The 27,628-nt window shown below is 44.0% G+C and overlaps 1 protein-coding gene across 3 annotated transcripts in view; it reads right to left on the bottom strand.

Moving 5' to 3' along the window:
• LOC139408329 (pleckstrin and Sec7 domain containing 3, like) overlaps positions 1-27,628 on the bottom strand; it is a 148,605-nt gene that overhangs the window by 3,927 nt on the left and 117,050 nt on the right. For all 3 annotated transcript variants that reach the window (XM_071152079.1, XM_071152080.1, XM_071152081.1), the window contains exons 11-15: positions 20,750-20,931; positions 18,898-18,968; positions 13,442-13,599; positions 12,674-12,818; positions 7,517-7,660 (exon numbers count right to left, since the gene is read on the bottom strand). In XM_071152079.1, the coding sequence (XP_071008180.1) occupies positions 7,517-7,660; positions 12,674-12,818; positions 13,442-13,599; positions 18,898-18,968; positions 20,750-20,931 (700 nt within the window). The remainder of the gene's footprint in view (positions 1-7,516; positions 7,661-12,673; positions 12,819-13,441; positions 13,600-18,897; positions 18,969-20,749; positions 20,932-27,628) is intronic.

Genomic DNA, 27,628 nt, shown 5'->3' with positions numbered 1-27,628 from the left:
ATAGGCAAGATGCAGTAGATGGAATAGAGTACAGTATATACATATGAGATGAGTAATGTAGGGTGTGTAAACATTATATAAAGTGGAAGAGTTTAAAGTGACTAGTGATACATTTATTACATCCCATTTTTAATTATTAAAGTGGCTAGAGATTGAGTCAGTATGTTGGCAGCAGCCACTCAATGTTAGTGATGGCTGTTTAACAGTCTGATGGCCTTGAGATAGAAGCTGTTTTTCAGTCTCTCGGTCCCTGCTTTGATGTACCTGTACTGACCTCGCCTTCTGGATGATACCAGGGTGAACAGGCAGTGGCTCAGGTGGTTGTTGTCCTTGATGATCTTTATGGACTTCCTGTGACATCGGGTGGTGTAGGTGTCCTGGAGGGCAGGTAGTTTGCCCCCGGTGATGCGTTGTGCAGACCTCACTACCCTCTGGAGAGCCTTACGGTTGTGGGCGGAGCAGTTGCCATACCAGGCGGTGATACAGCCCGACAGGATGCTCGAGTGTTTTTGGTGACAAGCCAAATTTCTTCAGCCTCCTGAGGTTGCAGAGACGCTGTTGTGCCTTCTTCACCACACTGTCTGTGTGGGTGGACCATTTCAGTTTGTCAGTGATGTGTACGCAAAGGAACTTAAAACTTTCCACCTTCTCCACTACTGTTCCGTGGATAGGGGGGTGCTCCCTCTGCTGTTTCCTGAAGTCCTGACAACACACTCCGAGGGCCCTCACTTTTTCTCTGTAGGCCATCTCGTCGTTGTTGGTAATCAAGCCTACCACTGTAGTGTCGCCTGCAAACTTGATTGAGTTGGAGGTGTGCATGGTCACACAGTCATGGGTGAACAGGGAGTACAGGAGAGGGCTGAGAACGCACCCTTGTGGGGTCCCAGTGTTGAGGATCAGCGGGGTGGAGATGTTTCCTACCCTCACCACCTGGTGGCGGCCCATCAGGAAGTCCAGGACCCAGTTGCACAGGGCGGGATTGAGACCCAGGGTTAATGACACGTTTGGAGGGTACTATGGTGTTAAATGTCAGGATATATGTTAAGGTAACGACCTTATTCAAGTTCATTGTTTCACGGCAACCCTTTTGCAGTGCTTGGACCCCTACTTACCACAGGATTAAGAGGTGAAATCACAGGTCGATAAGGCAATTCATTACAACAAATGGTGTGCACTGTAAACAACAAGAAAGGGCATCCAGTCAAGGTTGTGTCCCAGTGTTGTAAGTCTCCACATTTCAAGATGTGTTCCTTGTTTAACCAGAGAAACAGATATATTTGCAATTCGAGGGACTGCAGCATTCTCTCATCATTTCTTTAAGGTTCTATGTGACACATAACAATTCCAGGGAGACAGACTAACACACAGATAGCAACAACCCCAGAGACATGTTCTTCTGTAGTATGAAACAGTTCAAAGTATTTCTGAGATGTTAAGAGCCTTACAGTGGAGAGGGGCCAGGGGAGAACTGTTCTCCCTCTCTGATTAAAGATAATTCTATTCATTCAGGGAAGGATTCATTGGAGATCGACAACAGAATTAATGAGTTGGTCATGAATGTTTAATTGTTCTTTATCATATCTCCCTGTGGTAGAAGAATTCTGCTTAAATGGAGTAATAATGAACTAAACTGGAATAGAAGAAGCATTGATAAGACGTGTGGCAGAGAGGTGGACTTGGTTCTCAGATCGTCCTGGCCCAGCACTAAATCCTCTTAACCCTGCTGATTACTAATTCAATACCGTCGCTGACCGTCACCCCCACCTGTATGCCAAGCTTGTACTAATGGAATACCAATATATAAAATAAATACATTAGAAAACTAAAGTACATATAACTAGATCTACCGTAGATCTAAAAAGAGATATCCTTGGCTTTGCATCCAGATCATTCCTTGACCAATTAGCGCATTAATTTCCCTGTGGTTGGTGTCTGCTCTGACATGGTGCGGATCGGGAGTGAAGGAGCAGTTGGGAGGTTATAATGTAGCCGGCGTGTCGACCAGAACTCTTCTGCCACAACAGTCTTCAATGCTTCAACTGGAGAACAAGGTGAAGGGGCCGTTGATCTTATCGCCCAGGGCCCATAGGTAAAAAAACCCATCTCAAATGATCTGTTCATACCTTCAAAGTGTGAGTATGCCATCTCATGCAGACTTTTTGGATACTGTAGGTGGAAAAATACTTTTCCTTCAGCACAGAGGTAGCTCATTGATTACAATAGTGTTTCACAGAGGTAGAGCTAGCTCATTGATTACGGTAGTGTTTCACAGAGGAAGAGCTAGCTCAAAAGGCAGTGCTTGATGTTTGTATTTATTATGGAGGCAGCTAGTCTTCCTGGGGTCCAGCAAAACTAAGGCAGTAATACATTAAAAAAGAAACATCAAAATATTCACAACAGATTTCCCAACATATTAAGTGTGCCCCCTCAGGCCCCTACTCTAGTACCACATATCTACAACACAAAATCCATGTGTATGTGTGTGTATGGTGAGTATGTTATTGTGTGTTTGTATGCATGTGTCTGTGCCTATGTTTGTGTTGCTTCACGGTTACCGGTACAGAATCAATGTGCGGGGGCACCGGTGTCAAGGCAATATGTACATGTAGGTAGAGTTAAAGTGACTATGCATAGATACCAACAAGAGTAGAAGAGGGTGGGGGGGCAATGCAAATAGTCTGGGTAGCCATTTGATTAGCTGTTCAGGAGTCTTACGGCTTGGGGGTAGAAGATGTTGAGAAGTCTCTTGGACCTAGACTTGGCGCTCCGGTACCACTTGCCGTGCGGTAGCAGAGAGAACAATCTATGACTAGGGTGGCTGTAGTCTCTGACAATTTTTAGGGCCTTCCTCTGACACCGCCTGGTATAGAGGTCCAGGATGGCAGGAAGCTTGGCCCCGGTGATGTACTGGGCCGTACGCACTACCCTCTGCAATGCCTTGCGGTTGGAGGCTGAGCAGTTGGCATACCAGGCAGTGATGCAACCCGTCAGGATGTTCTAGATGGTGCAGCTGTAAAACCTTTTGAGGATCTGAGGACGCATGACAAATATTTTCAGTCTCCTGAGGGGGAATAGGTTTTGTTGTGCCCTCTTCACGACTGTCTTGGTGTGCTTGGACCATGTTAGTTTGTTGGTGATGTGAAGGTCAAGGGACTTGAAACTCTCAACCTGCTCCACTACAGCCCCATTAATGAGATGGTGGGCGTGCTCAGTCGTCCTCCTCCTGCAATACACAATCATCTCCTTTGTCTTGATCATGTTGAGGAAGAGGTTGTTGTCTTTCCACACGGTCAGATCTCTGACCACCTCCCTAAAGGCCGTCTCATTGTTGTCGGTAATCAGGCCTACCACTGTTGTGTCATCAACATCGTGCCTAGCCGTGCAGTCATGAGTCATGCATGAGTCATGCAGTCATGAGTGAACAGGGAGTACAGGTGGGGACTGAGCACGCTCCCCTGAGGGGCCCCCGTGTTGAGGATCAGTGTGGCGGATGTGATTTTACCTACCCTTTCCACCTGGGGGCGGCCCGCCAGGAAGTCCAGGATCCAGTTGCAGAGGGAGGTGTTTAGTCCCAGGGTCCTTAGCTTAGTGACGAGCTTTGAGGGGACTACGGTATTGAACGCTGAGCTGTAGTCAATGAATAGCATTTTCACATAGGTGTTTATTTTGTCCAGGGGTGAATGGGCAGTGTGGAGTGCAATAGAGATTGCGTCATCTGTGGATTTGGTACGCAAATTGGAGCGGGTCTAGGGTTTCTGGAATAATGGTTTTGATGTGAGCCATGACCAGCTTTTCAAAGCATTTCATAGCTAGACGTGAGAGCACGGGTCGGTAGTCATTTAGGCAGGTTACCTTAGTGTTCTTGGGCACAGGGACTATAGTGGTCTACTTGAAACATTGTTGGTATTACAGACTCAGACAGGCAGAGATTGAAAACGTCCTGGTAATCCGTCTGGCCCAGCGGCCTTGTGAATGTTGACCTGTTTAAAGGTTTTTCTCACATCGGCTGCGGAGAGCGTGATAACAGAGTCATCCGGAACAGCTAATGTTCTCATGCATGTTTCAGTGTTACTTGCCTCGAAGCAAGCATAGAAGTTATTTAGCTCGCCTGGTAGGCTCATGTCACTCTGCAGCTCTCGGCTGTACTTCCCTTTATAGTCTAATAGTGCAAGCTCTGCCACATCTGACGAGCGTCGGAGCCTGTGTAGTACGATTTGATCTTAGTCCTGTATTGACACTTTGCCTGTGATGGTTCATCTACCCTTAGCTCAGTGCGAATGTTGCCTGTAATCTATGGCTTCTGGTTGGGGTATGCGTCCTCAATGCACTTATTGATAAAGCCAGTGACTGACGTGTACTCCTTAATGCCATTGGAAGAACCCCAGAACATATTCCACTCTGTACTAGCAAAACAGTCCTGTAGTTTAGTATCTGCTTCATCTGACTACTTTAAAAAAAAAAGTATTGTTTTTTTTGTCGCTGGTGTTATTGGGGCTTCCTGCTTTAATTTTAGCTTGTAAGCAGGAATCAGGAGCACAGAGTTATGGTCAGATTTGCCAAATGGAGGGCGAGGGAGAGCTTTGCACGCATCTTTGTGCGTGGAGTAAAGGTGGTCTAGAATGGTTTTCCCTCTCGCTGCACATTTAACATGCTGATAAAAATTAGATTAAACTGATTTAAGTTTCCCTGCATTAAAGTCCCCGGCCACTAAGGGCGCCGTCTCGATTAGCGTTTTCCTGTTTGCGTATGGCGGTATACAGCTCATTGAGTGCAGTTTTAGTGCCAGCCTCGGACTGTGGTGTTATGTAGACAGCTACGAAAAATACAGATGAACTCTCTAGGCAGATGTGGTCTACAGCTTATGAGATATTATACCTCAGGTGAGCAAAACCTCGAGACTTGTCTTAGATATCATGCACCAGCTCTTTACATAAATGCATAGGCCCCCGCCCAGTGTCTTACGAGAGGTTTCTGTTTTATCCTGCCGATAGAGCTGGTGGGTTATACACTATTTTCTTAATGTCGTCGTTCAGCCATGACTAAGTGAAAAATAAGATATGACAGTTTTTAATGTCCCGTTGGTAGGATATACGTGCTTTCAGTTCGTCCCATTTATTTTCCAGCGATAGAATGTTAGCTAGCAGGACGGAAGGCAAAGGCAGATTAGCCACTCGTCGACTGATCCTCGTAAGCCACCCTAATCTTTTTCCGCAAAATATATGTTTCCTTCTTCAGCGAATGACGGGGATGAGGGCCTGGTCGGGTGTCTAGTATCCTGTCAGACTCCTTGAAGAAAAACGGTCTAATCTGAGGTGAGTAATCGCAGTTCTGATGTCCAGAAGCTCTTTTCGGTCATAAGAGATAGTAGCAGCAACATTATGTACAAAACTAGTTACGAATATCGCAAAAAACTAAAATAGTACGGTTGGTAAGAGCCAATAAGACTGCAGCCATCCCCCTCCGGCGCCATCTTCATACAGTCATGGCTCTATGTAGTACTGTTCGGCTCCCATAGTCAACTTGGGGACTGTGAAGAGACCTCTGGTGGCATGTCTGGGGTATGAATGAGGGTCTGAGCTGTGGGTGTCAGTAGTTCAGACAGACAGCTGGGTGCATTCAACATGTCAATACCTCTCACAAACACAAGTAGTGATGAAGTCAATCTCTCCTCCACTTTGAGCCAGGAGAGATTGACATGCATACTATTAATATCAGCTGCCTGTGTAAATCCAAGGGCCAGCCGTGCTGTTCTGTTCTGAGCCAATTGCTAAGTCCCTCTTTGTGGCACCTGACCACATGGCTGAACAGTAAACCAGGTGCAACAAAACTAGGACCTGCCTCGTTGACAGTGCTGTTAAGAACGCAGAGTAACACTTTATTATGAACAGACTTCTCCCCAGCCTAGCTACTGTTAATCAATATGTTATGAACATGACAGTTTACAATCCAGGGTCCTCCAAGCAGTTTAGTCTTCTAAACTTGCTAAATTTCCACATGATTCATTAGATTTAGCTGAGGGTTAGGGTTTAGTGAATGATTTGTGTAAGTGCTGTGCTTGATGAATGTCATTCACAGAGGTATGCCTGTAACTGTCTATGCCCTCTCTCTCTAGCTTTTGTTTTGGCGATTGTGGGCTGGACACAGTAAAAAGACTGCAATCAACCATTAACAGATTTAAGAAAAGGTTCTGAGGGTTAGGGATCTGAGGGTCCTGACCTGTATGTCTGAACCTTACTCCAAGAGATCTGACCACATTGATCCCTGTGTAAACAGGGTCTGCGTCCCAAATGACACCCTATTCCCTTTATAGTGCACTGCATTTGACCAGGGCCCAAAGGGTAGTGCACTATATAGAGGATGCCATTTGGCGCGACAGGCGGGGTGTAGAGTAGGAGTGGTAAAGCTCCGCAGGCAGAGTGGTAAAGCCAGGAGGATATCATTATTCCTATGATGTTTTGCACAAAGGGAGCACACCATTTAATTGATTATCTGGTACTTCAAGAAAGCACTGTTTCTTTGATGAAAAAAACAAACAAAAAAAAACAAAATTTGCTCAATGAAGAAGGTTATTGATGAGGTCGTGTCTTCTCCTGTGGAAGTTTGATTGGAAAACAGTGCTACAGTCACAGCTCAATTAATACAGGGCTTTGGTGGGGTACATTAGAAATCTATGACATGGAAATTGAGGAAGGCCAGAGGAAAGTGATGGAATAATTGCTGACACTGAAGAGAAGCATGTCAACTAACGCTTTCTCAGAAGAAAAAAATATTAAAAAGATTCTTTATCCATAATCAATGTGTAAGACTCATGTAAATAAATAGATGTTCTTGTGTTCACCAGCATAAATGAGCTCAAGGGACGAAATTAAAATGACATTTTAATGGATGTTTGTCTGAGCTCTATATTGTAACGCCATGACAATAGAGGTCAGAGAGTTCCTTTTACATATGCTCTCATTAAGCTTGCCAGTACAACCACACCCTAAACAGTGATAGATGCATACTGTACGTCGACCATAACCACTCTACTTTAAATCCGGGAAACAAACGCCAAGAATGACCTTTCAAGCAGCTACTTGGGCAGTTTGTGACCTTGTGTGTTTAAAAAAAAACGAATGCAAATCAATAAAGTTAACAAGACTTCAAATGTTTCTATCCCATCTTTGGTGATATCCTTGGAATCCTGACCTAAGGACACACCCGTGTTCAGAATAGAGAGCAGGGCTGAGAGACATGCACTCCTGAGCCTGGCAGATAAGAAAAGCAAAGCTCCATTAAGGTTGTCAGAGACTTCCCCAGCGGTCTGCCTGGAGGCATGTCAGAAACGGTCTGTGTCCGCACAGATCAGTGTTCGGAAGGGCTAGATGCAGAACGAAACAAGAGTGAAGCGGCATAAAAGAAAAGACCAAGTGAACCAGAGCGTTGGACGATGACTGGCAGCAACCTGCTGCCTGGCCTGGCCTCGCCCAACCAACCCCCTGCCAGTGCACATCTGTGGTGAATGGTGATGTCTTACCTCAAACTCCAGGTAGTGCTCTTTGAGTCGGTACTCGTCGATCTCCTTGGCTTTAACCTTCTTGTCAGGAGGGTAGGATCTGTGCTCTGCCAGCTCTGTGGAGACGTGCTTCAGCTTGGCCTCGTGAGACTTCAGCTGTTCCTCCTGTAGATAGCACTTTATTGATGAAATACCAGGTTCTTAAAGCACCAGACAGTCATCTCAAAAAATTATTCTGGGCCAACAATGTATTGAAATGGTAAGCTGGTCTAGACCAGTGGTCACCAACCATTTCTGCGTCAATATCACTCTCTAAGTCAAAATGCAAGCCGCGATCTACTGCTCAGATTAAGAATAACAAAATAAAGTAAGCCAATGCAACATGAACCAATTAAAAACAGTTCTGTATTAAAGGTTTGTGCAGTAAGTTATAGGCCCAATACAATATGACTGCATATTGGACTGATGGCCAACATCTGATGGTCAGTCTGAGGAGAGGGAGGGAGAAGCGGTGAGGCTGCCTCTCACCCAACTCACCGTCCCTCCTTCCCTGCGTTGAGAAAAGGGGCCAGTCTTTAAAGCTGGTGGTGAAACTCAAGTCACACCGCATTATTTCTGCCTCATGCACCAATTCATGTTGTGACTCCATTGACCAGAGAAAGGAAAATATTCCACGATATAAAAAAAAAGCCACTAATGACACCAACGCAAGCTTTTCGGAACACTTTTCTATACCCATTCATTGCAGCTGCAGTGCTAGTTGTAGCATGAGCGGCAGTAGGGGAGAATGTTCAACCCCTTTTCATAAGCAATAAAAAGGGTTGACAGCTGAAAAACTTAAACATGAACTTACACAAAATCAGCAGCTCGGCTGTATTCATCGAGTCTATAGTTATGCTTTAAACGTTTTTTAAATGTCACAGTATCAACTTTGCTGTGCATTCCAGGCTATCTGATTTGCCAGCAGGTGCACTTGATTTTCTCTCTGGGCCTAACGGGTAGGCAGAGCTCTACCTTCAGACATATTAAATGGTTCAAAAATGGGAACACTTTCCCTTCCCGGCGCTAGGGCTGCTGAATCAAGTGCACCTACCGCCAACAGCTCAAAAAAAATAAGATTTTTTTTTTACGCGAGGCTTTATTCATTGTTTTTTTTTTTTTTACAGAAATGTCTTGGAGATTGACCGGATGGTGACCACGGTCTAGAACAGGGGTGGGCAATTCCAGTCTTGAGGGCCTGATTGGTGTCACAGTTTTGCCCCAGCTAACACACCTGACTCCAGTAATCACCTAATCATGATCTTCAGTTTAGAATGACATTTGATTAAATCAGCTGTGTTTGCTAGGGATGGAGAAAAAAATAGGACACCAATCAGGCCCTGGAGGACTGGAGTTGCTCACCCCTGGTCTAGAAGGACATGTGCGCTAGTCAGGCATTTATATCAATGGCAGAAGTGAACGTTTGACTAAAGTGAAAGTTTGGGCTCTCCGTGAGGGAATCCTAATGTTTACCTACAGTTCCATTCGGAAGTTTGGACACACCTACTTAAACGTTTTTTTCTTTATTTTTACTATTTTCTACATTGTAGAATAATAGTGAAGACATCAAAACTATGAAATAGTTTGGAATATGGAATCATGTAGTAACCAAAAAAAGTTAAATCAAAATTGAGATTCTTCAAAGTAGCCACCCTATGCCTTGGCATTCCCCTCAGCCAGCTTCAAATCAAATCAAATTTTATTTGTCACATACACATGGTTAGCAGATGTTAATGCGAGTGTAGCGAAATGCTTGTGCTTCTAGTTCCGACAATGCAGTAATAACAAGTAATCTAACTAACAATTCCAAAACTACTGTCTTGTACACAGTGTAAGGGGATAAAGAATATGTACATAAGGATATATGAATGAGTGATGGTACAGAGCAGCATAGGCAAGATACAGTAGATGGTATCGAGTACAGTATGTACAAATGAGATGAGTATGTAAACAAAGTGGCATAGTTTAAAGTGGCTAGTGATACATGTATTACATAAGGATACAGTCAATGATATAGAGTACAGTATATACGTATGCATATGAGATGAATAATGTAGGGTAAGTAACATTATATAAGGTAGCATTGTTTAAAGTGGCTAGTGATATATTTACATAATTTCCCATCAATTCCCATTATTAAAGTGGCTGGAGTTGAGTCAGTGTCAGTGTGTTGGCAGCAGCCACTCAGTGTTAGTGGTGGCTGTTTAACAGTCTGATGGCCTTGAGATAGAAGCTGTTTTTCAGTCTCTCGGTCCCAGCTTTGATGCACCTGTACTGACCTCGCCTTCTGGATGATAGCGGGGTGAACAGGCAGTGGCTCGGGTGGTTGATGTCCTTGATGATCTTTATGGCCTTCCTGTGACATCGGGTGGTGTAGGTGTCCTGGAGGGCAGGTAGTTTGCCCCCGGTGATGCGTTGTGCAGACCTCACTACCCTCTGGAGAGCCTTACGGTTGAGGGCGGTGCAGTTGCCATACCAGGCGGTGATACAGCCCGCCAGGATGCTCTCGATTGTGCATCTGTAGAAGTTTGTGAGTGCTTTTGGTGACAAGCCGAATTTCTTCAGCCTCCTGAGGTTGAAGAGGCGCTGCTGCGCCTTCTTCACGATGCTGTCTGTGTGAGTGGACCAATTCAGTTTGTCTGTGATGTGTATGCCGAGGAACTTAAAACTTGCTACCCTCTCCACTACTGTTCCATCGATGTGGATAGGGGGGTGTTCCCTCTGCTGTTTCCTGAAGTCCACAATCATCTCCTTAGTTTTGTTGACGTTGAGAGTGAGGTTATTTTCCTGACACCACACTCCGAGGGCCCTCACCTCCTAGGCTGTCTCGTCGTTGTTGGTAATCAAGCCTACCACTGTTGTGTCGTCCGCAAACTTGATGATTGAGTTGGAGGCGTGCGTGGCCACGCAGTCGTGGGTGAACAGGGAGTACAGGAGAGGGCTCAGAACGCACCCTTGTGGGGCCCCAGTGTTGAGGATCAGCGGGGAGATGTTGTTGTTGCCTACCCTCACCACCTGGGGGCGGCCCGTCAGGAAGTCCAGTACCCAGTTGCACAGGGCGGGGTCGAGACCCAGGGTCTCGAGCTTGATGACGAGCTTGGAGGGTGTTGAATGCCGAGCTGTAGTCGATGAACAGCATTCTCACATGGGTATTCCTCTTGTCCAGATGGGTTAGGGCAGTGTGCAGTGTGGTTGAGATTGCATCGTCTGTGGACCTATTTGGGCGGTAAGCAAATTGGAGTGGGTCTAGGGTGTCAGGTAGGGTGGAGGTGATATGGTCCTTGACTAGTCTCTCAAAGCACTTCATGATGACGGATGTGAGTGCTACGGGGCGGTAGTCGTTTAGCTCAGTTACCTTAGCTTTCTTGGGAACAGGAACAATGGTGGCCCTCTTGAAGCATGTGGGAACAGCAGACTGGTATAGGGATTGATTGAATATGTCCGTAAACACACCGGCCAGCTGGTCTGCGCATGCTCTGAGGGCGCGGCTGGGGATGCCGTCTGGGCCTGCAGCCTTGCGAGGGTTAACACGTTTAAATGTCTTACTCACCTCGGCTGCAGTGAAGGAGAGACCGCATGTTTTCGTTGCAGGCCGTGTCAGTGGCACTGTATTGTCCTCAAAGCGGGCAAAAAAGTTATTTAGTCTGCCTGGGAGCAAGACATCCTGGTCCGTGACTGGGCTGGATCATGAGGTAGACACCTCGAATGCATTTCAATTAACACGTGTGCCTTGATAAAAAGTTATTTTGTGGAATTTCTTTCCTTCTTAATGCATTTGAGCCAATCAGTTGTGTTGTGACAAGGTAGGGGTGGTATACAGAAGATGGTATTTTACCAAATAGGGCTAAATCCATATTATGGCAAGAACAGCTCAAAAAAGAAAAGAGAAACAGTCCATCATTACTTTAAGACACGAAGGTCAGTCAATCCGGGAAATTTCAAGAACCTCGAAAGTTTTCAAGTGCAGTAGCAAAAATGATCCAGCGCTATGATGAAACTGGCTCTCATGAGGACCGCCACAGGAATGTAAGAACCAGAGTTACCTCTGCTGCAGAGGATAAGTTCATTATAGTTACCAGACTCAGAAATTGCAGCCCAAATAAATGCTACAGAGTTCGAAACAGACACATCTCAATATGGGCTCCCGAGTGGCGCAGTGGTCTAAGGCACTGCATCTCAGTGCAATTACCTGGTTTTATTCCAGGCTCTATCTATCACATCCGGCAGTGATTGAGAGTTCTGTAGGGCAGTGTTGTCCGGGTTTGGCCGTCATTGTAAATAAGAACTTGATCTTGAACAAATTTTTATTTTCAATGACGGCCTAGGAACAGTGGGTTTAACTGCCTTGTTCAGGGGTAGAACGACAGATATTTATTATCTTGTCAGCTCGGGGATTCGATCTTGCAACCTTTCGGTTACTAGTCCAACGCTCTAACCACTAGGCTACCTGCCACCCCAATCAGGCCTTCATGGTCAAATTGCTGCAAATAAACCACTACTAAAGGACACCAATAAGAAGAACAGACTTGCTTGGGCCAAGAACAACGAGCAATGGACATTAGACCAGTGGAAATCTGTCCTTTGGTCTGATGAGTCCAAATTGGAGATTTTTGGTTCCAATCGCTGTGTCTTTAAGACGCAGTTGGTGAACGGATGATCTCTGCTTGTGTGGTTCCCACTGTGGCTATTTGACCAAGAAGGAGAGTGATCGCGTGCTGCGACAGATGACCTGGCCTCCACAATCACCCGACCGCAACTCAATTGAGATGGTTTGGGATGAGTTGGACCGCAGAGTGAAGGAAAAGCAGCCAACAAGTGCTCAGCATATGTGGGAACTTCTTCAAGACGGTTGGAAAACCATTACAGGTGAAGCTGGTTGAGAAAATGCCAAGATTGTGCAAAGATGTTATCAAGGCAAAGGGCAGCTCCTTTGAAGAATTTGTTTAACACTTTTTTGGTAACTACATGATTTCATATGTGTTATTTCATAGTTTTGATGTCTTCCCTATTATTCTACAATGTAGAAGATAGTACAAATAAAGAAAAACCATTGAATGAGGAGGTGTGTCCAAACATTGGACTGGTACTGTAGGTAACGGTGATATTCCAGAGGTGGTGTTTCTGGAGGCTCTACCGTACCTGTGACATCCTCGTGGTGGTGGCCGGTAGCAGTGGACGGCTGAATTTCTTCTGAGAGCCAATGGCGGCGGGAAACGAGGGGGCAGAGAACATGGCCGCCACAGAGTTGACTACTCTGATCCAAGAGTCCATTTCCTCTGGGCTTCTGTTGGGAAAAAGAGACAAATAAACAACTTACAAAACTTTATATGGGAACATTTTGAATAAAACACAGCTTTGGTATTCAACCATGTGATGGGGAAAATAATCGTTCAAAGTTGATAGAGTACGGTGAACTACATAGAAATACAACCCAACTGTGCCACTGTTCATTTATGCATCATGGAAGCACATCCCAGGAGGAGGTCCTATCTTCTTCAATGATAAGCACCTCTATTAGGCACCTGGAATATTCCATGATGAGGGAACAAAGGAAACCAAGAACAATAGACTTTGGACAGAGTAATGGCCGAGACAAATGGATTTTCACTGCGCTTGAAGCCAAGCGTGAAATGACATTTTGCTTCCAGAAGTGGTCCTTTTCTCTCCCTCGTCTCTCTAGCTCTACTGGAAATAACGTTGGGTTGTTTTGCGGCAGTAAATTGTGCCACCCGATTGCAGAGGCAGCGGTCGCTGGTGGTGCAATTTAAGGATAAAAGGTGAAGTTGTCCCTAGACGCTGATCCTGGGGTCAGATTTTCATTTCTCCCACTAATGGTTCAGGTTAGAATTAGAGGGAAAGCTGATCCTAGATCACCCTAGGGTAAACTTCACTCCAGAGCCAACTTACTGGGCCTGGAAAAGGAAGACCCTCCAGTCAGCTGTCTTGAGCTTGAGAACGTTGGGCTTCTTCTCGTAGTCCACGGCTTTGATGGACAAGGCGTGGTGGATGCTGATGGCATTCTTTAGGTCCTCCTCTGAGAGGGCCTTCTCAGCCTTGTACTCGTCCTGTGGGAGGGTAGGAGACAACAACAGAAATCAGGCATGGGGTCACACACCCCTACACTGCATAAGAAACCAGTTGGATGTAATCATATGATATTTTCTCAACCAGAAAAATAGTTCACAACCATAAAGTAACATCATGTCTCACTGTTCCATTTTCCCCACTGGGTATATGATACCATGGCTGGCTCTAAATCTGAGATGGTTCTGGGGGCCAGAACATCATTTTTACACTGCGAATTGACTAAGTAACTAAGCCCCCAAATAGAATGTATTTCAAAATAATAACATTGAGACACGATCACATCTTTTTCTGTGGGAATACTTGGATACAGATTTCCTAAATTACAATTTTTTGTCCAAAACGACAAAAGATATTCAAAACTAGGGGGCCAAAAAAGATGTATCACTGCCTGTTGACAACCCCTGCTCTAAACTCTTCTCCGGAAGAGTGCACTGTCCAGCCATGCTTGCACCAATTAGAGGTCGACCATTTGATTTTTCAATGCCGATACCGATTATTGGAGGACCAAAAAAAAGCGATTTTTATATATTTGTAATAATGACAATTACAACAATACTGAACACTTATTTTAGCGTAATATAATACTTCAATAAAATCAATTTAGTCTCAAATAAATAATGAAACATGTTGAATTTGGTTTAAAAAAATGCAAAAACAAAGTGTTGGAGAAGAAAGTAAAAGTGCAATATGTGCCATGTAAAAAAGCTGACGTTTAAGTTCCTTGCTCAGAACATGAGAACATGTGAAAGCTCGTGGTTCCTTTAACATGAGTCTTCTATATTCCCAGTTAAGAAGTTTTAGGTTGTAGTTATTATAGGAATTATAGGACTATTTCTCTTCATACCATTTGTATTTCATAGACCTTTGACTATTGGATGTTCTTATAGAAACTATAGTATTGTCAACCTAATCTCGGGAGTTGATAGGCTTGAAGTCATAAACAGCGCAATGCTTGAAGCACAGCGAAGAGCTGCTGGCAAACGCAGGAAAGTGCTGTTTGAATGAATGCTTACGAGCCTGCTGCTGCCTGCTGCTGCTTTTAAATGCAACAGGAGGGAGTATATGATACAAATGCAACCCATGACCTTCTGTGTAGGCCAGTGTGAAGTTGGTCAAACCTTTTTGTTTTGTGTCATAAAACAGTTACTTGAGCGACCCCCTCATGGCGTACAAAACTCAAATGACACAGAATAGTGACTCAGGATGGCTTAAAAGATGACAAAGTAGTTGAACTGACTTCATCAACAAATCTAGCTTGACGAGACAGAGGTGTCTGAATACGAGGGGTGGGGATTCATATGAAATCCCCTCACACCTTTGCGCCTCAGTGCATTGACAAATGTGTGGAGAATGGTAAACAGTATTGACTGGGGTGCTGATAACAGTAAACCTGTCAGGTGGCATATCAAGGTTATAATTTAACATAACATCCCCAAGATTCAATAGGTTACAGTTGATCATTTAGCTTCAATAGGTTACAGTTGATCATTTAGCTTCAATAGGTTACAGTTGATCATTTGCCTAACATCCCAGAGATTCAATATTCCTGCTGTCGATCGCACTACATGGAAAATTTGTCGTTCTGAATTTATCATCTAGAGCCCTGCCGGTCATCCTTCACCAACAATAATTCAAAGCAGTGTCATTTTTCAATACCATGCAAATTCATTCATTAAAATCACCACTACTACACAATCTTCTCAATATATTTTCCCCCCAAATACAATACAAAATACCCTAGAGTCGACAGTAAAACACAAGTCTAACACAGCGTCCACCCCTAAAACACCACATCTCTAAACAGTAAAACACTACATCTCCAAACTCTACAGTCAAACTCTACAGTCAAACTCTACAGTCAAACTCTACAGTCAAACTCTACAGTCAAACTCTACAGTCAAACTCTACAGTCAAACTCTACAGTCAAACTCTACAGTCAAACTCTACAGTCAAACACTACAGTCTCTACAGTCAAACACTACAGTCTCTACAGTCAAACACTACAGTCAAACACTACAGTCTCTACAGTCAAACACTACAGTCTCTACAGTCAAACACTACAGTCTCTACAGTCAAACACTACAGTCTCTACAGTCAAACACTACAGTCTCTACAGTAAAACACACAGCATCAGATCAAGATAATAGGAAACTGGAATAGAGAAACTGGACTAGGACACAGAAAAATAGATGAACACAACCAGTCTGTTTTGCCCTGCAATAAAACTGCACTTAAAGCCTCTACAAGTGCACACTCCATCCAATTTACACCCTAGAAAGTTCATAACCATGTCAACAAGCGGAATGCATTATTTTGACCCTCACTTCAGTTATAAAACAGTTGAACAGTTATGCTGAAATACGCATCAGGATTTACATTATTCAGATATGTAGGAGTACTGGCAACCTTTTATAATCATCTTTAAAGGAGCCTTCCATACATCTCCAGAGCATAATGTTTCGTAAGAACCATTACTGAATTCCAGGAGTAGTTTATGTAACTTCCTGTGTGTGTGATGTACTAAAGGGAAGTGCAATTGACCTCTGCCAGTCGTGATTGTCACTCAGTGTTCTCAGGTGTTGTGATGAGTTCTAGAGCTGGTGGCAAGTCTGAGCACCTCACTGCCTCCACACGTCACAGGAGTTCACATTATAAACGTAGGACAAATTATTCTCTGCTTCCCAGAGCCTATTGACGAGGCACACAGATTCATTTGCGGTGATTGCTACTCCAAAGTTAATGTAGCTGTAACGTCATTGGTCATTAGCCGACAATACCACAGCAGCCTCTTGCAGCCAGGCATCAAAATCAGCACACAGAAGTAGAAACGCAATCCACAAGACTGCCGGTTTCCTAGCCATTTCCACCGGGCCACAGAGGAGCGGCACCCGGCCACAGAGCAGCGGCACCCGGCCACAGAGCAGCGGCACCCGGCCACAGAGCAGCGGCACCCGGCCACAGAGCAGCGGCACCCGGCCACAGAGCAGCGGCACCAGGCCACAGAGCAGCGCCACGAGGCTACAGAGCTCACCTGTCACTAGGGATTGAAATCAGTCACAAGGAGGAAAAATGTTTAGCACGATAAGGTTTTAATAAGGACCATGTTTAGCACGATAAGGTTTTAATAAGGACCATGTTTACATTTGGAAACATTTTGTCTGTGCCACTTCAGATATTAAAATGTAATCCAATATTCTACTACAGATGTTGATAATTAATAGCTGCATCTGTTAGTGATGGGGTAGGCAGAACGGATGCTGGCCACAAGAGAAGTGACATGTTGACTGGTCCCATCTGTAGCCATTAGAGATCATCCATGCTGGAATAATTAAGTTGCTCTGGTTGGTAACGTAAGAGGACTCATAACAATAACTTCCCCTCCCAAAACTGACACAGAGGTGGGGTGTCTAACAGGGGTGGGGTGTCTGACTGCCAGAGAACATCAAAATAATACAATTGCCTTTTTTTGCCTTGGCAGTGCCATTTGGGTTGTGTGCCGAATACAAAAATCTGTATTCTTAACTGTGTTCTCAATTTCAGGTTGTTAAAGTCCTTCAACACGTTTTCTCCCTACTGAACATGACTGTGTCCTCACAAGCAGCTTAGCTTCAGCATTGGACATGATATCTGCTCTGCACTGATCCTGGCCCAGAGAGAGGACCAATGTGGGTTGACTCTGTGCCTATCTGGCAGTCCAGACATTAAGAGCTGGCCTAGGATCAGGGGTTTGATAAGGTGGGAAAAAGGGGTACACATTTCGGTAAATTTCGCTGCCGACTAACTGACCCTCATTAACCGGTCAACGAACAGTAACACGACCAAGAGAAAATACGATGCATGCATACAAAGAGCCATTTGTCATTAACACAGCTTAATGGAAACATGCAATCATAGCAAGCCTATCGTCTTCCAGTCAAAAGACTATGTTATTATTGAACATGCAACTGCTGTAATGAAGCAACTAATAAAACAATATTTGCCAAAATGCAATTAGCAGGAGAACTGTTCTTAACAGTTCACCCTAATGCAAGAGGTTCCATGTGTGACAGAGAAGAAAATATCCCTTAGAAACTTAGAGGGGGAATCTAATAGCAACAAGGATGGGTTGCTATTATGACTAGGATTGTGCCTTTGGCTTCTGGACAACGAAAGAAAGGTGATATGAAAGCGAATAGAACAGGAGAGAAATGCCGGTTAATGGCACCAGGAAGTCTTTATAAAAATAACTGCTCGTCTTCTGTTGACTACAGCCTATGCACTCGAATAGCGAATGAGTTGAGATTGAGAAATGAAAATAGCTATTTTTAAATCGTGGTAATCAACAGTTTAACACACCATCGCATTTACTATTGTTGTTTGCTGTGACTGGGGTTACTGTTAACGAAAATACACACCCGCCAATTTAATTCAACTCAATTATGCAAATGACCTTTAGACCGATATGCATGACCGGTCAAATGTATTTTCGGCGGCTAACCGATTAACAGTTTACCATTAATGGCCTAGTGGTTAGAGCGTTGGACTAGTAACCGGAAGGTTGCGAGTTCAAAACCCCCGAGCTGACAAGCTACAAATCTGTCGTTCTGCCCCCGAACAGGCAGTTATAACCCACTGTTCCTAGGCCGTCATTGGAAATAAGAATTTGTTCTTAACTGACTTGCCTGGTTAAATAAAGGTAAAATAAAAAAATAAAAAATTTAAAAAATTAACACCCCTAGTTGGAAACATATGGGTAGTATATGGAACTATGTGCACTGTGTGGCACATATGGTGTTAATAAAATGATTCGCAACATTTAATGCTTTCTTACATTTACAGAGCGGCTTACAGGAGCAATTAGGGTTAAGTGCTTTACTCAAGGGCACATCGACAGATTATTCACCTAGTCCGCTGGGGGGGGTATTCGAACCAGCAACGTTTCATTACTGGCACAATGCTCCTAACCGCTAGGCTACCTGCTGGTTACTGGCACAACGCTCCTAACCGCTAGGCTACCTGCTGGTTACTGGCACAACGCTCCTAACCGCTAGGCTACCTGCTGGTTACTGGCACAACGCTCCTAACCGCTAGGCTACCTGCTGGTTACTGGCACAACGCTCCTAACCGCTAGGCTACCTGCTGGTTACTGGCACAACGCTCCTAACCGCTAGGCTACCTGCTGGTTACTGGCACAACGCTCAGTCAACTCAGTGTCATCAATGACATGTTAACCTGAGCAACGACCACAAATGTTACAGGAAGCTTCATTCAAGGTGGTATACATAGCATTGTATTACCTTCTGCAAGTAGAGGATCATTCCTTTGAGAACAGCATAGAACGTTTTCCAGCCTCGCTTTCCTCTTGGTGCTGGAAAATGAAAGGGGACATTTTAGTGACCAACAACATCATTTTAATAAGAGAATTATGATTATTAGGTACAATATTATTTGTGTAGGAGCTGAAGTAATGTTCAATTGCAATTTAATCTCTAGTCTGTTGTGTTAATCACGGATACAATCTGCTTCAGTGTTGGGGACAATCATTTAATTCCAATCAAATAAGGAATTCATATAGAGACGAGGAATCGGAATGGAATCAAGTTCTGGAATTAATTTCAGGTCTGCCCCATTACTTTAAAATCCTTCTTTCATGATTTTGACATCAACTCAACAACTGATCAAAACAAAACCCAAATCAGATTATGAACAATTTAGCAAAAGTAATCCAAATCATTCAGTTGGAAGATTAAAAAAATGTGTCAAAACAAAAATGTAAAAAGTGTATTTTCAGCCGTGCCACTCGTGTGGGACAACGGCATTCATTCCGAGCAGTGCCTAGGGCAGCATCCAAAATGACACCCTATTCCTTTAACTGTTGACCATGGCCCATAGGGTGCACTATATAGGGAGTAGGGTGCCATTTGGAAAGCAGACCTAGAGTCCGAAGTTGGGAGAATCTCGTCTCTAGCTGGTCATAATGTTGCAGCCCCGTGGGACAACGACGTGCATTCTTACAGAGCATCATGTGATTAGCGGGGATCAGAAATGAGTGAAACTCGTAACCAGAGCTGCTTTTAAACTCCATTGGTAATGGTATAGGAAGTTAATAACCGTCCAGGGGTATGGAAAATATTGGAGGAAAGGTCTGACTGTTTGGAATGTTCCTGGCTTGGATTAATGTACCTGAAACCGGCCTGCTCTGAAAGGCATCACTATAGTTATTTACAATGACCATAGAGACTGATACTTGAGAGGGCTTCATTTTGGGTGACTTATCTCCCATGAGCTGTGTCCAGAATTTAAATAGGCCATTGTAAACAATCTGCATGGTGTAAACCTCGACGACAGGACCTGATACGGAATACTAAACATTTATCAAAGACATTAATCAAGCAGCTTCTAACACTTTAACCGGTGACCTCTCGTTTCATGCCATATATTTCAATATATTTACTATCAGTTGGAAAGCCATTGTGGTATCTCGGAAGTAAATTAAACTCATGTATAAAAACACCGGGTTACCCTGTGCAGCAGATATTGACTGTAATCTGGATGGTTTTCTGCAGGCATGAAGCTCAGTGCTAATAAGTCAGCAGGTAAAGTCATTAGCGCCCAGAGATAAATGGATGTGAAACACCAACACCATCCATTCTCGTCGGGTTAACCGGCAGGTTCTGCATCTAAAGTGCACCCGTTAGGGGTTTCGCATTACGCAGCAATTATATTAATGACCTATTTGTCTCCACTGTTTCCAGACAAACATCACAATCTGAAGGTCGAGGTGGAATCTGGAGCTTCAGACAGGGGCCATTAGTGGGATCCTAGAGAGCAGAGGTTTGTCACAATGCTTAGTCTTTTAACCGAGAGGCTGCAGCAAATCAGCATTTCAAAAAGCCTGAAAAATCCCATCCCTCATTAGAAATGGTATAAAATATGTTTCTCTGACTGAGGCTAGTTAGGAACCCACAGAATGCTAATAATAACCTGAGTGGGCATATGAAATACATGCTGAGCACAGAGCCATTTTAAATACCATGTGTTAAATACTGTATGTAAGGGACATTTAAAATGGTCCAGCTTGGGTTCATCTGAAGGCATACTTCAAAAGAACACTGAGAAAAATCAGTCTAAGACTCAGTGATCACTTACTTTTCTTGCCGTCCATGTCGGCGTGGATTTTGCGGGCCAGGAAGCCTGTTTTGTAGACTGCGGCGTTGGGGTCGTGGGCAATGTCCAGGAAGGGGTTACTGCCACTGCTGATCCGCGTGATACTTTTATTGTCCTTGTTGTCTGCCAACTCAGACAGAGACTTCTTCAGCTCATCGCCATCTCTGGAAATAAAAACGACAAATAGGATTCTGTGTTGCAGATGTTGGCTAGGTAAGAGGCAAGATAACTTTGATCATACTCCCTGAATGGATAGAAGCAATTTGGCTTTTTTTCACCTCCCATCATTAGGGTTATTTTCTAGTGGAACAGAGGCTGTGCTTTTGGAGCTTTCTGGTTGTCGTAGTATATCCTACAGAACCACTCCGCTGTCGTAGTAGATCCTACAGAACCACTCCGCTGTCGTAGTATATCCTACAGAACCACAGAACCACTCCGCTGTCGTAGTTTATCCTACAGAACCACTCCGCTGTCGTAGTATATCCTACAGAACCACAGAACCACTCCGCTGTCGTAGTAGATCCTACAGAACCACTCCGCTGTCGTAGTAGATCCTACAGAACCACTCCGCTGTCGTAGTAGATCCTACAGAACCACTCCGCTGTCGCAGTAGATCCTACAGAACCACTCCGCTGTCGCAGTAGATCCTACAGAACCACTCCGCTGTCGCAGTAGATCCTACAGAACCACTCCGCTGTCGCAGTAGATCCTACAGAACCACTCCGCTGTCGCAGTAGAGCCTACAGAACCACTCCGCTGTCGCAGTAGATCCTACAGAACCAATCCGCTGTCGCAGTAGATCCTACAGAACCACTCCGCTGTCGCAGTAGATCCTACAGAACCACTCCGCTGTCGCAGTAGATCCTACAGAACCACTCCGCTGTCGCAGTAGATCCTACAGAACCACTCCGCTGTCGCAGTAGATCCTACAGAACCACTCCGCTGTCGCAGTAGATCCTACAGAACCACTCCGCTGTCGCAGTAGATCCTACAGAACCACTCCGCTGTCGTAGTAGATCCTACAGAACCACTCCGCTGTCGTAGTAAATCCTACAGAACCACTCCGCTGTCGTAGTAAATCCTACAGAACCACTCCGCTGTCGTAGTAAATCCTACAGAACCACTCCGCTGTCGTAGTAAATTATGTACTATTGACCACTTAGAATGTTGTTTGGTGCTTTGTTGGCGTGCTATGCTTTCACTAGGGGACTCAGTGGGGTTGTTTGTGCAGTGGGAACAACAGCCCCAGTCAGGCGGCTCTACTAACATCGCCCTGTCCACCTTCATGACAATCAATTCTGGAACCTCCGTGTCATGGCACACCCTGGTGCACACACACAATCACTGGGTAGTACAGCACCACACACACAGGACACAATGCCATTACACCAATGAGTTTGATCTTTGAGTGTATCAGTTTCTATTCACAAACATGGAACTCTAAATATGGTCTTGTTTATGGAACTGCTGGTGATTTTGAAACTCAAATATAGTTCTCAGTGAACAAAATGAAAAAGGATTAATGCAGTATTCTAACCCAGACATTTAAGGAGCTAGTTACAGTGCCTGCCTAGTCAAGGTCTACAGTACACCCTGCACAAATTTCACATTCAACAGCCACAGATCAGAGGAAGGTCATGAAATAATTCCAAGACATAAATATCCCTTTGAGTACGGTCACGTATGGTAATTACATCTGTGGATGAAGTATCAAATCACCCAGATCTGTCCGTCCATCCTAACTGAGTCGTGGAATGTTTATTTTTAAAATGTAATCTTTAATTTAACAAATTCTTATTTACAATGATGGCCTACCCCGGTCAAACCCTGACCTAATCCGGACGACGCTGGGCCAATTGTGCACCGCCATATGGGACTCCTGGTCACAGCCGTTTGTGACACAGCCCGGGATCGAACCAGGGTCTGTAGTGACGCCTCTAGCACTGCGATACAGTGCCTTAGACTGCTGCGCAACTCGGGTTGTAATGAATACAACCTGCTCAGGGATATCACTGAGGCTAAAGGTGCTTTTAAAACAGCAACCGAGTTCATAGGCTGAGTGGTGAAAAACTATGCATGGATCAACAATGCATTCACTCCACAATACTGGCCTGTATGACAAGACTGAGAAGGAAGAAGCCTGTGCTAAAGAAATCCAGTCCAAATCATCCATCCTGATTGCATCAAGGCCTTTAAGTAACACTGCAAGAGAACAGATTTAAAATGAAGGCAGCAAAATGTGACAACTAGGCCCGGGTGTTCAGACTTCTCCCCCATGGGGACTGTATACTGTGCAGTATGTGGGAAAACCAAACCAAATGTTTCATACCAACGTACTACACACACACACACACACACACACACACACACACAATTATTCTACAATGTAAAAACAGTAAAAAAATATATAAAAAACGCTTGAATGAGTAGGTGTCCAAACTTACTGTATATACAGTGTATTCAGAAAGTATTCAAGACCCCTTGACTTTTTACATATTGCTACTTTAGAGCCTTATTCTAAAATGGATGATATTGTCTGCCCCCCTCCCCCCATAAATCTACACACAATACCCCATAATAACAAAACAAAAAATATATTTTATAAACTGAAATATCACTTTTACGTAAGTATTGAGACCTTTTGCTGAAGCACCTTTAGCAGCGATTACAGCCTTGAGTCTTGTGTGTGACGCTACAAAATTGGCACACCTGTATTTGGTGAGTTTCTCCCATTCTTCTCTGCAGATCCTCTCAAGCTCTGTCAGGTTGGATGGGGAGTGTCGCTGCACAGCCCTTTTCAGGTCTCTCCAGAGATGTTTGATCAGGTTCAAGTCCGTGCTCTGGCTGGGGCACTCAAGGACATTCAGAGACTTGTCGCGGAGCGACTCCTGAGTTGTCTTGGCTGTGGGCATAGGGTCGTCCTGTTGGAAGGTGAACCGTCGCCCCAGACTGAAGTCCTGAGCACTCTGGAGCAGGTTTTCATCAAGGATCTCTGTACTTTCCATGTTCATCTTTCCCTCAATCCTTACTAGTCTCCCAATCCCTGATGCTGAAAAACATCCCCACAGAATGATGCTGCCACCACCATGCCTCACCGTAGGGATGGTGCCAGGTTTCCTCCAGATGTGAGGCTTGGCATTTAGGCCAAAGAGTTCAATATAGGTTTCATCAGACCAGAGAATCTAGTATTTCACGGTCGGAGCCCTTTAGGTGTCTTTTGGCAAACTCCAAGCAGGCTGTCGTGCCTTTAACTGAGGAGTGGCTTCCATCTGGCCAAACTCCCATAAAGGTCTGATTGGTGGAGTGCTGCAGAGATGGTTGTGTTTCTGGAAGGTTCTTCCATCTCCACAGAGGAACTCTGGAGCTCTGTCAGTGTGTCCATCGGGTTCTTGGTCACCTCCCTGACCAAGGCCCTTCTCCCCCGATTGCTCAGTTTGGCTGGGCGGCCAGCTCTAGGAAGAGTCTTCATGGTTCTAAACTTCCATTTAAGAATGATGGTGGACACTGTGTTCTTGGGGACCTTCAACTCTGCAGATATTTTTTGGTAGCCTTCCCAGATCTGTGCCTCGACATAATCCTGTCTTGAGGCTCTTTGGACAATTCCTTCGTCCTCATGTCTTGGTTTTTGCTCTGACATGCACTGTCAACTGTGGGACCTTATATAGACAGGTGTGTGACGTTCCAAATCATGTCTGATCAATTGAATTTACCACAGGTGGACTCCAATCAAGTTGTAGAAACATCAAGGATGATCAATGGAAACAGGACGCACCTGAGCTACATTGAGTCTCATAGCAAAGGGTCTGAATGATTGAAAATACACACACACACACAAATGCGCAAACATGTCTAAAACAGATTTCGCTTTGTCATTATGGGGTATTGAATGCAGATTGTTAACTTCTCTAGGGTAGGGGGCAGCATTCGGAATTTTGGATGAAAAGCATGCCCAAATTAAACTGCCTGCTACTCGGGCCCAGAAGATATGATATGCATACAATTGGTAGGTTTGGATAGAAAACACTCTAAAAGGTTCCAAAACGGTTAACAGTGTCTGTGAGCATAACATAACTTGTTTAGCAGGCGAAAACCTGAGAAAAATCCAGTAGTTTTTTTTGTTTTGTTGTAATTTTCTATTCAATGCCATTACAGTATCCATTGACTTAGGACTCCATTTGCAGTTCCTATGCCTTCCACTAGATGTCAACAGTCTTTAGAAATCGTTTCAGACTTGTATTCTTATAAATGAGGGAGTAAGACCAGTCTGAACGAGTGGACCCTACCTTGTCGCAGAGCTTTTTCATGCGCATGTGCATTTCTTCTTTACCTTTTATGTTGATGCCGTTATTGTCCGGTTGAAATATTATAGATCATTTAGGCTAAAAAAACAACCTGAGGATTGAATATAAACATCGTTTGACATGTTTCTATGAACTTTACGGATACAATTTTGATTTTTTTTGTCTGATTGTTTTGACTGCGTTTGAGCCTGTGGATTACTGAAGAAAACACGCTAACAAAACTGAGGTTTTTGGATATAAAGAGACTTCATCGAACAAAAGGAACATTTATTGAGTAAATAAATGTCTTATGATTGCCACCATATGAAGATCATCAAAGGTAAGGGATTAATTTTATCTCTGAGTTTATCTATTTCTGAGTTTTGTAAAGCTTCTGCTTGGCTGGTTACTGTTTGTAATAATTTGTCAACTGGGCTATGTTCTGGGCTAGGTATGCTTTTGCCAAAAAGTATTTTATAAATATGATACTGTGGTTGGTTTAACAAGAAGTTCATCTTTAAACCTATGTAAAATATGCTTTCTGTATTTGAATATGGCGTTCTGCAATCTCACTGGACGTTGGCCAGATGGGATGCTAGCGTCCCACGTACCCTAGAGAGGTTAAAAACATTGTTTTATTTAATCCATTTTAGAATAAGGCTGTTTCGTAACCAAATGTGGAAAAGGGAAGGAGTTGAAATACCTTCCGCATGCACTGTACATGGATTTATATACATCTTACCATTGGCAATTTGCTACGTAGGTTGCTAAACCACAGATTCATTTTTTAAAACCTGTTTTGACTGTGTTCCAGCTGTATTTCGGGTCACAGGAATATGGTCAGACGATAGGGTACTCACTCACAGGTAGAAAAACATTTGTTCCTTTAAAAAGTTCCTTTAGACATAATTGTCTGGTTTTCTGGTTGAGAGGTCATAAACAGATTAACAAACTAGTCTCTATTAGAACCAGGTAATCATTTTCATGACTGGATTAGGACCAGATCCCGAGAAAGACTTATTCTGGTAGGTATCTGGACATATACCCACATAACCTGATAGAGACTTATTCTGGTAGGTATCTGGACATATACCCACATAACCTGATAAAGACTTATTCTGGTAGGTATCTGGACATATACCCACATAACCTGATAAAGACTTATTCTGGTAGGTATCTGGACATATACCCACATAACCTGATAAAGACATATTCTGGTAGGTACAGTGCCTTGCGAAAGTATTCGGCCCCCTTGAACTTTGCGACCTTTTGCCACATTTCAGGCTTCAAACATAAAGATATAAAACTGTATTTTTTTGTGAAGAATCAACAACAAGTGGGACACAATCATGAAGTGGAACGACATTTTTGGATATTTCAAACTTTTTTAACAAATCAAAAACTGAAAAATTGGGCGTGCAAAATTATTCAGCCCCTTTACTTTCAGTGCAGCAAACTCTCTCCAGAAGTTCAGTGAGGATCTCTGAATGATCCAATGTTGACCTAAATGACTAATGATGATAAATACAATCCACCTGTGTGTAATCAAGTCTCCGTATAAATGCACCTGCACTGTGATAGTCTCAGAGGTCCGTTAAAAGCGCAGAGAGCATCATGAAGAACAAGGAACACACCAGGCAGGTCCGAGATACTGTTGTGAAGAAGTTTAAAGACGGATTTGGATACAAAAAGATTTCCCAAGCTTTAAACATCCCAAGGAGCACTGTGCAAGCGATAATATTGAAATGGAAGGAGTATCAGACCACTGCAAATCTACCAAGACCTGGCCGTCCCTCTAAACTTTCAGCTCATACAAGGAGAAGACTGATCAGAGATGCAGCCAAGAGGCCCATGATCACTCTGGATGAACTGCAGAGATCTACAGCTGAGGTGGGAGACTCTGTCCATAGGACAACAATCAGTCGTATATTGCACAAATCTGGCCTTTATGGAAGAGTGGCAAGAAGAAAGCCATTTCTTAAAGATATCCATAAAAAGTGTTGTTTAAAGTTTGCCACAAGCCACCTGGGAGACACACCAAACATGTGGAAGAAGGTGCTCTGTGGTGGAAGAAGGTGCTCTGGTCAGATGAAACTTTTTGGCAACAATGCAAAACGTTATGTTTGGCGTAAAAGCAACACAGCTGAACACACCATCCCCACTGTCAAACATGGTGGTGGCAGCATCATGGTTTGGGCCTGCTTTTCTTCAGCAGGGACAGGGAAGATGGTTAAAATTGATGGGAAGATGGATGGAGCCAAATACAGGACCATTCTGGAAGAGAACCTGATGGAGTCTGCAAAAGACCTGAGACTGGGACGGAGATTTGTCTTCCAACAAGACAATGATCCAAAACATAAAGCAAAATCTACAATGGAATGGTTCAAAAATAAACATATCCAGGTGTTAGAATGGCCAAGTCAAAGTCCAGACCTGAATCCAATCGAGAATCTGCGCAAAGAACTGAAAACTGCTGTTCACAAATGCTCTCCATCCAACCTCACTGAGCTCGAGCTGTTTTGCAAGGAGGAATGGGAAAAAAATTCAGTCTCTCGATGTGCAAAACTGATAGAGACATACC

Source organism: Oncorhynchus clarkii, chromosome 5, assembly GCF_045791955.1.
Source record: "Oncorhynchus clarkii lewisi isolate Uvic-CL-2024 chromosome 5, UVic_Ocla_1.0, whole genome shotgun sequence".
Lineage (NCBI taxonomy): Eukaryota > Metazoa > Chordata > Actinopteri > Salmoniformes > Salmonidae > Oncorhynchus > Oncorhynchus clarkii.
This window is presented reverse-complemented; position numbering and strand designations above follow the sequence as displayed.